The sequence below is a fragment of the Humulus lupulus genome, chromosome 3 (genome assembly GCF_963169125.1).
Source record: "Humulus lupulus chromosome 3, drHumLupu1.1, whole genome shotgun sequence".
Classification (NCBI taxonomy): domain Eukaryota; kingdom Viridiplantae; phylum Streptophyta; class Magnoliopsida; order Rosales; family Cannabaceae; genus Humulus; species Humulus lupulus.
The window spans coordinates 270,966,369-270,977,697 of NC_084795.1; the positions used below are offsets into that span (position 1 = coordinate 270,966,369).

General features: G+C 34.5%; 1 protein-coding gene and 1 pseudogene across 1 annotated transcript; both read right to left on the reverse strand.

Moving 5' to 3' along the window:
* Positions 1-869: 869 nt before the first annotated feature.
* On the reverse strand, positions 870-4,850 carry LOC133825696 (regulator of telomere elongation helicase 1 homolog; annotated as a pseudogene).
* On the reverse strand, positions 4,795-7,515 carry LOC133825697 (uncharacterized). Its single transcript, XM_062258606.1, has 4 exons — positions 7,425-7,515; positions 5,893-5,987; positions 5,176-5,264; positions 4,795-5,060 (listed from the first exon to the last, which is right to left on the reverse strand). Exons 1-4 carry the CDS (start codon positions 7,513-7,515, stop codon positions 4,958-4,960), a joined length of 378 nt encoding a protein of 125 aa, XP_062114590.1. The 3' UTR covers positions 4,795-4,957.
* Positions 7,516-11,329: the final 3,814 nt, after the last annotated feature.

The following is an 11,329-nucleotide window of genomic DNA, read 5'->3' on the forward strand; positions in this document are numbered from 1 at the left end:
TCCAACATCTCCCCTAGGAAGACGTGTACACTTCCAACGTCTCCCTTGGGAAGACGTCCGATGTGTACACGTCTTCCTAGGGGAGACGTTGGAAGTGTACATGTCTTCCCAGGGGAGACGTTGGATGTGTACATGTCTACCCAGGGGAGATGTTAGAGGGCTCCCATTGTCAGATTTAATTATTTTTTTTTTGACTTTTTAATTTATAATAAATAACGTCTCCCACTACTTTTAATGACTTACCCACTTAGTCATAAACAATAACTTTTAATGACTTGCCCCCTTAGACTTGAAATATCCCTAAATACATTTAATGTCTTGGATCATTGGTGTAAGTCATTATAGAGAGTCATTAAATGTCAATTTTGTTGTAGTGGCACTTAAATGAATTAATCCATGCTATAATACACACCTAGAAAGCACTAGCCGTGTCCACTCAATAATTCAGCAAGCAAACAAAGATATAAAGACAATATACAAATATAAATTCATATATATAGCTCTGCCATCATTTGATTAAATAAATTCACAAGAGATTGTGAAATAAAGAATTTGATTGTAAAGTGCATAACAATAAATCAACAGACCTCGTGAACTACTATAAACTACTATAAAATCACAGAAGAATACAATATTTTGATCCTAAATTATTATAAATTCACTCTTTATCAACATAACTCAAGAAAAATTAAAATTTAAGCATGTCATGATGTTGAAAACATCTTCTCCAACATAAAATATCCTCCAACAATGCCTACATGAATGCAAGCATCAGCTTAAGTCCAGTCATTCAGAAAGGAAAGTAGATACAAACATGGTGTTGTGTCTATTAAGAAATAAAAATGATTTATTTCTATTGCCTAAACCGATTAAAGTTCCAACTGTAGTTTTTAAAGAAAAAATAAACAAGAACTCAACTTCCAATGGCACGCATTATATGCAAGTACCAAAAGACTTTGGAGGAAAACAGGATATCAAACCTTATGATCTGTCATTGTGGCAAATGGCATACCAGTGACGATTACAACTCTTCCAACATGATCAGCAAAATCTAATCCTTCACTTACCTGGAAAATTAGTGACAATCAACCACTATGAACAAGCTTTCACTCAAGTAGGACATTCAAATTCAAAATCTAACAAAAAAATATGCACTGGAAAACCTCATTTACATTAAGGTGTTTTGTGCTTAAGCCAATAAAGAAAAGCATCAGATAGACCATTTAAGTAGAGGAAGTGATGTCTGTGGACATATTTTAGTGCTTGGAACTAATGTAAGTAACCTCAATTGACTCAGAAAACAAAGAAGATTGTCTAGGTTCTACAATAGGTTTCTTATGCCTGCAAATTCTTTCCCATAATGTTTTTGAATTGGCACGACTTTGAAACATTGGAACAAGAATTGTTTAGACTAAAATAAACAGAGTTGAACCCTTCACTAATTGATTTATATTGCTTACCATTTTCTTCCAGCACCCAATGCATTGGTCCAAAAGGTTGTAAGATGGAAAGAATACAAGTAGCTCATCAGGAACAATTCAAGCAAACTTGACTGAAACATTGAAATCAAACACAAAAAATCAAGGATGATGATTAGTAATCAAGTTCACGCGCTACTGATTTGGATTGGACAACTCCCAGTTCCTAAATCCATAAAAATAGGTATGTTGATTAACACATTACAGTGTACAAAACTAAGCAGAGAACTTTGAGAAGAAAAATAATTTCAATCTGTCTCTAAATCATGGGAGCATTAAATACACCTCAGACTACTTATCTATGATGCATCAATACAAATGAACAAAACTCAGGTTCCGATATTTATCTGAATCATCATAACATAATTGAATGAATCTCAATGGTCTTAAGAGCAGTGGAATCAAAACACAAATTCATAGCTTTGAAAAATTTAAATTTAAAATAACCAAGTAAATTTTCTGCAGGAAGATAGCTTCAGAAGAGCTAGTGTGTCCTATTTAGCTAAATCATTTATTGTAAAAAATCACAAAAGCTATGCTACATACCTATAGAATTACCAAGCTCTTGCTTGTACTCAAGAGTACCACAACTCCTATAAGAGGAATTGAAATAGTAGCCCAATGGACCAACTTGTACAACTCCAGCCCATATCTGACTAGAGTTTATAACATGAGGGTTCTCCAACCTCACTGGAAAGTCTCCGAGGTAAAAAAAATAAAATATTAAAAATTATCACATTCACACCAAAATCAAATAGTAATACTTACAATTTCAATTCCTGAGCAAATGAATCCATTGGAGATAATGTGCCAGATGTTAATATAATAGAACCCATAAATAATTTGGAGAATTCCCCCATCGCAATTCCCAGGTTAAAGCACCACCAGCTAAGTGTCCTAGATGCCTTACCCAAAATAATGGAAAAATAGATACCTAAACTTCACAACTACAAAAAGCATGACTGAAAGGAGGCCTAAATTAGTAGGATAACTCTCCAAAGTTACCTTTTAAACCATCTGATGCACTAGCTTCAACTTCCTGTACATGAACCTAAAACAGAAAAGACTTATATTCTCAGCTAATTACTTTATCATACTTCTCTCTCACACACACACAGAGTCAATATTTGGAACTTACATGATAGTATTTTGCATGAGCATTGTCATGTCTGAAAATTATATTAACCAGGTTGCCAATGCTTTCCAATCGACAGGCACTGCTTTTCCCTTGTTGCTGATTATCTTCTTCCAAAAGTTTAGTTGCTTCATCAATTATCTCAACAAGTTTGGATGAAGTCTTAGGAGTGATATTTAAATCAGCTAGTAATTCATACATGTAAGGTACATGTTTAGTGAAGCCTAATTCCTTGGATCCAATAGGCACTTCCGTAATCCGCTTCTCAAGTTTTAAAAGAAGTGCTGCAAGATATACATTAATAACTAATTATAAGCATGTTCGTGAAGTCTGCTAAAATGCCTGAAGAATTTCTAAAAGAAAAAGGGAAAGAAATGCAAATGCAGGGTAAAATGAATAGTACAGAATAATACGGACCCATGTGCAAAGTACTGCTGGCATGCTAGCACTGGTGGATTCATCATTTATAAATTTATAAATATCATTTATAAATTTATATATATATATTAGTAAGAATGTTGACTAAGCACTAAAATGTACTGGTGGCGAATGACATATTCTATTTACACTACTACTTGAATAATATTACCAGTAAAGTTTACCTCTAAGAATTGAAAAATTATCTAGGTTATTTGACTTATCATCAGAAACTTGCCTTCTTTTTACAGAAATATCAATACAATTTTTTGCTTCAGAAATGCAAGCCGTAAGAAGCCAAGAAGGCAAATCAAAAGAAGTTGCATCAGCACATAGGCCTTCGTACGTTATATTTAGGCAAATAAGATCAATGTACTGCATTAACACTAAAAAAAATTCAAAAAGAAAAAGTGGATAACCACAAACAAATTTCAAAGTACAGAAGAAAAACTTTCCTTTGTTAGATATATTTCAACTTACCAAGTTGTGAGCTTCATCAAATATGAGTACACTGTTCTGCCAATTTATTGTTAGAGATTTCCTATATCCACGATAAATGAGATAGTTAGAAGGTGCAAATAATATATCAACAACCTTATGAATCTCCCGTGACATATAATAGGGGCACCTGCAGGAAATAGGTAAAAAGAAATTACGCGCTTGCATATACATATAGAAACGCACAAGCTCCATACCAATAATGGCAATAGCTTCTAGGAACATCAAAAAGGAAAAAGCGGTAGGATTAGACTATACATTGGTATAAAATAGAAACAAAGAGTTATCAAATGAGAACCTACTGCCCAAATGATTTTCCAATATTGACCAAATCCTTGATATCTATAGGTTCATCTCCAAGATAAGGATTGCTCTTCATGTGACCTACAAAAAAAGGCATCAGAAATAGTAGTGTTTTATAATCTGATGCAAGTAAGAGTAAGCCAAGAATTGTTTGAAAAATCTGTATTTTAAGAAAGAAAGAGAAAAAAGAGGAAACTGTAAGCAAAAGGACATATATGTACATGAATATTTGAATCAATAATGATCAGCAATAAACACAAGTTCTAGGATAACTCAAATTTATATTGTTAAAAAAGTTGTTAGCCCCACATTACCTACTAGTAGCTGTAGCCACAAAATTTGCCAAATTAAACAAATACGACGAACACTACTGTAGCAACAAAATCTGCCAAATTAAACAAAAGAGGAAAATCGTAAGAAAATGACACTAGCACTACAAGAAAATAGAATTTTAAAAGCACACTTTCACGTTGATTCTGCTCAAATTAATGTATGAACATAAATAATGTAACTGTTTAAAGGATTTCGTTCATATACAGAAAACAATAAGCAAAGATATACACATAATTTTATCTTCACTTGAATATATTTTAAAGTGTGTGTGCCACTGTGCCTAGTATGTAGTTGTTATGGATTCTGTTATTAAATCTTAAATCAAATAAACAAAGATAAAATAGATGGTAAAAAAAAGAGCATATGCAGATGGATAAGCAAACAAAATGGAATTAGAAAATGAATAAGATACATATAAATGGCAGATGCATGGTAAATTGATGAAAATTATATGAGACAATTAATTAAGGAATTGAAATTAGCAATAATTAATGAGAAGCTGAATATGGCATGATACAACATACCAGGATCGACAGAAATTGCTGATATGAGAGGACCATAAACTTCTCTTCGAGGAATAGCAACGGTTCCTTTCCCAGCCCAATAGAATCGAATTTCAAGGATGTTACTACTAACAGTGGCAGTAAAACTTTTTATAATTTCTTTACCAACTCCACCAGCCTCATTGTCAATATTGAAATCCTTTCAACACTAGATTTTCTGTTTAGAATTAATAAACAGAAAAAGTAATATGTGTAAAAGTAAGCAATTAATAACTAAAATTGATTATAAATTAAAAATCAAGCCAGACCCTCAAATCTTGATCAAGCTTTCCTGCTAGCGCTAGCAACAAGGTCATTTTCCGTGCTCCAGGAGGGCCTAGAAGTAGAGTCATCCTAGAAGATTACAAAAATCAAATTAAAAAAAGAAACTATGGCTTTTTCATATTATAATAGTATTATTGATTGCCATCATTTATTATTATTATTAGTATGTTTGCTATATCAATACCTGGAAGGTTTGACTCTTCTACTGACATCTTTAAGTATCTGAATTTTTGTCTTCTTCGATGGAAATAACCCCACAGATCCAAGAATACTCTGCACTCTCAAAAATAAATAAATCCATAATCAAACAGTGTAATCTTCTTCCAGTACAAAAATCCAAAAACAGTATGAGATCACAAGTTAAGAACACCAAATGTATCCCAAAGCCAAAACCATCATGAAAGATATAAACCCACAAAAGAAAAAAAAATTGTGACAAAGAAAATGTGTACTGACCATGGGCTCAGATCGTTACAGAGGGGGAGAGAGAGAGGAGGAGGGACTGGTGGTGGTGGTGGTGGGTGGGTGCAAGTGAAACATAACAGAGGCGGAGAGTAGGGGCATGGGGGTGGCTAGGAGTTGTGCGGCTGCCGTGACTGAGATGGAGAATGATGAGGGTGATGGTGGGTTGCTGACCAAAAGAAAATTGCAGTGGAGAAGAGATGTGTGTGAGATGACGAGGGTATTGAATTGGGTTCTATCCATTAAATCTCACAGAAGAACAAACACTCACACAAATAGAGGAAAATGATTAATCCAATGATTTGAATCTATCTTCAACCCAGATATATACAAAGATCTCAAAACACAAAATAAATACACAAATATCATATTCAATATCTTTGTTTTCAATCGAGATATTAACAAAAAAAAAAAAAAAACAGGTGAGAAAAAATCTTACCCATTCGTCACCCTTCAGTCCCCGTCTGTCCCCGACCTTTGCAACAGACACATTCGACCACCACCTGCACCGATCTAGCCCCACCAAAGCACCATCTGCATCCCATCATCGTCAAACTTTAGTCCCTACCTACGTTCCATAGTGGTCGAGCCTTAGTCCACACCTGAGGGACAATCGGAGCAGCTCTTGCGGCGGAGCAGAAGAGGAATCAGAGAAAATTGGTGCGGAGGAGCTTTCGGAGCCTTTGCCTTCTACATTTACTAAAAAGAATGCTTTTACATTTGCCTTTTTTTTTTTTGTTCCCCTCCTTTTTAAATTTACCCATCTTTTTTTTCCCTCCATTTTAACTTTACTGCTTTCTAACTTTTTAGTTACCTATTATAATACTTTTCCAATTAGCTTATAATTATGTATTATAGAAAGAGGTATTTGGTGTAGTGATACCTTATTCCCATTGAAAAACTTAGGATAATTTTATCCTCTTCGATCCCTACCCCATGTATTTCATTGATAATAAAAAAGAATTGCTAACCTATTTTCTTCTAATTCAGTGTTAGCAAATGATCAACTCATTAATTTTTTTATATTTTTTTAATCCATTTAAATCCTTTCTAATCTCAATATCCCAACATGACCTTAGTACATTGGCTAGTTAGTAATCCATTAGGAAATTCTTTGTAACATAATAAGACTCACTACTACAAAAAAGACTTTTCTTTGTGGGTTTTTACCTAAATACACTGCGGTTTTTGAAGTACTGAGAACTGCAGTGTATGCGACCGCAGAGAAAAGTAGCAAACAAGCCGCGGGGAAAATGAGTCATTTTCTCAGCGATTTTGTTAACAGAACCACAGAGAAAAATAGTCTTTCTCCGCGATTATCACTACTACAAAAACATGCTTTTAGAAAGAAAAAAATATTCGGGCATTCACCTAGAAGCGAGCCCTAAAAACAGCTCCTGGACTTTTTAGGACACTCATTGAGAGTCCTTAAAGAATTTCTTTTAGGACATGCGGTGGGAGCCCTAAAAACTGATGTGTGTCCTAAAAGTTTGAATTTTTTTTAACAAAAGTTCTTGGACTTTTTAGGACACTCATTGAGAGACCTTAAAGAATTTCTTTTAGGACACGCATTGTGAGCCCTAAAAACTTATGTGTGTCCTAAAAGTTTGAATAATTTCTTTTAACAAAATTTTTATTATATATTAAATCAGAAAAGAAAAAAAACACTTAGCCCATTCTCTCTCTCTCTCTCTCTTCCTTGGATTATGTCTCTCTTCCCCCATTTATCTTTATTTCTCTCTATCTCGCAACTTGCTGCCACTAGATGAACATCGGCTCTCCGACCACCCCCCACCTACACGCGCCACCCAGGCATCTTCACCAGCCCCCGAAACCCTTAGCCTTGCGAGCCCCAAGCCTTACGCGCTCCCTAGCCCTCTCGACGGAGCCTTCAAAGTTCGGCGACTATTTGGGTTTCTGAAACGTTTTGGACATTTTCTGACCACCTCGAGCCACCTCGAGCCAAATTACCACCACCATTGCATTCCTTGTCCTTTGGGCTTCGAAACCCACTAAAGGATCGAACCGAACCACCACCGTGGGGTGGTGGCGCCGCCGTCATCGTCGAAGCTCCGATGGGAGCTTTGGCTACCAATTAATTTTTTTAAAAATAAAAATAAAACTTTTTTAGGACTCACAATGCGAGCCCTAAAAACATTCTTTTAGGGCTCGCAACACGAGTCCTAAAAACCTCACTTTTTAAGGCTCTTAAATAGAGGACTTGCGTGAGCCCTAAAAAACTTTTTTTGTAATAGTGCATGTTGACATAACTGCGGAGAAAGACTATATTTCTCTACAGTTCTGTTAACTAAATTGAAGATGAATTTATTTATTTATTTTTTAATTTTTGGACGTGCTTCTATATATTTTCAATTCCAATTATATAATATACGTAATTTTATTTATTATTATTATATACCTAAATTTTATATAATAATATAAAATACCTAATTTGATCAATTATTATCTGATTAAAAGATAACATCTTATTATACAAATTAACATATCATAAGTAGTTTGTATATACATAATAAGAACATACAAATACCAGTTAACATATAAGTCATGTTAGCAAGTTGCACATATGAAAAATTAGACTTCATAAATGAATGACATTAATCTTGCTAAACAATCGGTTGGTAGTGAGAGTAGATCGTCTTTGATATTGTATTCGTTTTTGTCAAACCACTACAAAATGGAAAAGTTAATAAATAATAGATGATTAAATACTACATCTATTTTTTCTTAAGCAAAAAAGAGTAAATTATAACATACTTAACTTCTGCCAGATTCGGTGTATTTATAAGATCATAAATGTATCTTAGTACATAAAAATCGCATTAATGATTTTCAGGCTGTTTTGGACAAGAACCTCTTAGAAATTTTGTAGATGTGCCAATGTATTCATTTTCTGAACATTGTGTGTATCTTCTACAAAAATTAAAATCAATTAACTACATATTATACTCTCAACTCTTAAAAATTAACAATGCATACATTAAAATTGAAAAACTTACTTTTCCATAACTCCTTCATTATTGGTGGAGATTTATGATTTTTCAAAGGGTCCAAAATTATGGTCATCCCCTGCATCATCACGAGCACCAACATCGAATGTCAACTAAAACAATAATAAATTATAATTATTATAAGATTAAAAGCCAAACATAGTAGTGATAATATTTAAGTAGTCCGTTCTTACTCAACAATCCAATGGCTGAAATATATTTGGCTTTGTCTATCCATAGTCATCATCCATTTGGCTATAAGATCCACTGTATTATTTTTACTTTCATCATTGCCAATAGAAAGATGTTCAGAGTGATCAAAAAATTTGTATAGGTGTCGTGAATTTTGGTGCACGCTTTCCCAAATGCATCTATAGAATCAATCATGAATATTACAAATTAAAAAAAATTCAATTAATAAATTAATATCATTTTCGATTAATATCATAAAAAAAATTGGGCAGAGTTTCCTCTGTTTCTATAGCATATCCAAAATTATTAGTACCTATAAGTTCAATTCAAACAAAACATACAACAAACAACATGCATAATTTCGTCCATAAAAGCACACATAATTCACAGTACCTACTTCACTGCGACACACATGTTCTCAACCTTATGTTATCTTCACAGTACACAATTTCATCTCAGAACCTACTTCACTACAGATGAATATCTAATATATTAAAATTCATCTAACAGTTTGTTATCACATAACAAATTGAATTCAAGTTGAATTGATACATACCTCATACCAAACAACATAGCTGAGGATCCAATATTATCCATGGAGGCTACTTGATAAATGTCTTCCGATGTGATGAAGATAGCCTCGCGATCTCCTATAAACTCTGGTTCAACGGGAACTTGTACAACCCCATCTATTCATTTAATGGAATAATACTCCATCACTATAAATTTTAGACTAGCATAAATTTTATCCCATTGGTCATCAGTTAACCTATTTGAAGGTTCTGATTGAGATCTTTCAACAGGGACAACTATGTGAGATCCAACTAATGATAAATGTGGGCTTGGTGATAGGGATTTGCGTTTAGATGTCAATGGTCCCTACATAATATCATTTAACATATCAATATAGTGTACCCATGTAAAAATAAAATTTAAACATCTGGGCAAATAATTTTATACCTGATCAATCACAATTAAATTTTTTGGTCAAGCCAGGAATGTGTCTCGTCCGTCCCCAACATATTGTATGTTACCAAAGGGAATATGGATCTCAACTTCTTCTTGCAAGGAATCTATAAGCTAAACCCTCACAACTGAATCATGAAGTATAACTCCATGGATGGTAATTTGACTATCCATGTTAGGTACAATGATAACACCCTTAGTCACTATATTGTCAATATTGTCGGAACACAATTGCATTTCATAGCTCGGCGGTGGCGGGGACTCATAAATTGATCGATCATCTTCATCAAAAGGATTCATTGTGGTTTGGTGGACAGGTTGATAGAATTCACCAATAGGATAGTCTTCGATTTGTGGGACATGTGAATATACTCAATGGAAAATAATCCTCTGCGTAGGAGGAAGGTCCATTGATTTCATCATTTGGATTCTCATAACATTGGAGTTCATTATCGTTTGGATTCCTGTAGTATTTTCCTTCATAATTTGAATTCTCATATTATTGAACTTCATCATAGTATTCCAACTCATTGTTTTCCTCATTTTGAGCTAATTCCTTTTCTGTTGTAGATTTATGTCTCTTTAGCTCTTCAATATCAACTTTTAGACTGTTTTTCGCACCAGATTTGGGCATTATGTGTTTCTATTCATGTCATTTAGTTTGACTAATGCCCCAACTGATTTTATGGATATGATAAACAAGGTGTTCAAAGATAATCTGGATTGGTTTGTGATCGTCTTCATTGATGATATTCTACTTTATTCTGAGTTGGAGGAAGAGCATGAGCAACATCTTAGGTTGGTTTTATAGAGATTGAGATAGCACAGATTGTACGCGAAGTTTAAGAAGTGTGAGTTATGGTTACCACATATGACCTTCCTTAGTCACATTACAGTAGAAATGGAATCAAGGTGGACCCAACTAAGATTGAGGCAGTTAGAGATTGGCCAAGGCCAAGGAATGCCTCAGAAATCAGGAGTTTCCTTGGATTAGCAGGCTATTACAAGTTCTTTGTTGAAGGGTTCTCAAGGATTGCTACCCCACTAACGGAACTGAAACACAAGAACCAGAAGTTTACATGGTCAGATATATAGATGTGAGAACAACTTCCAAGGGTTGAAGCGACATTTGATTACCGCTTCAGTTTTGAGTCTTCCAACAGATTAGGAGAAGTTCATGGTTTACTACAATTCCTTGAGACAAGGGTTGGGATGTGTCCTTATGCAGGCACGAAAAGTAATTGCCTATGCATCACGGCATCTGAAGGATTATGAACAGCGGTACCATATGCATGATTTTGAGTTAGCAATGGTGGTCTTTGGATTAAAGGTATGGAGACATTACCTTTATGGGGAGAAGTGTGAGATATACACTGACCACAAGAGCTTGAAGTATTTATTCACACAGAAGGGTTTGAACATGAGACAGAGGCATTGGTTAGAATTGGTGAAGGATTATGATTGTGAAATCCTCTATCACCCAGGAAAGGCCAACGTGGTGGCAGATTCCTTAATCCGGAAAGGTCCGGGACAATTATACAGTGCGAGATAGATATCCAAGGAATTGGCAGAGGATATGACTAGAGCAGGGATAAAGTTAGTGGTGGGCCAATTAGCCAACATTACCTTGCAGTCTACTCTTTTAGAGAGGATAAAGGAAAGTCAGTTGAGTGATCCAAAGTTGATGAGGACTAGAGGGGACGTCCTAGC

Bases quoted from the DNA above. Each gene is read 5' to 3' on its own strand.
- LOC133825697 (XM_062258606.1), bottom strand. From the start codon at position 7,515: ATGACGGCGGCGCCACCACCCCACGGTGGTGGTTCGGTTCGATCCTTT. The intron at 5,988-7,424 runs GTAATTTGGCTC...GATGGGATGCAG, and splicing joins CAAGGAATGCAATGGTGGTG to ATGGTGCTTTGGTGGGGCTA. The intron at 5,265-5,892 runs GTAAGATTTTTT...TTGAGAGTGCAG, and splicing joins GACTGAAGGGTGACGAATGG to AGTATTCTTGGATCTGTGGG.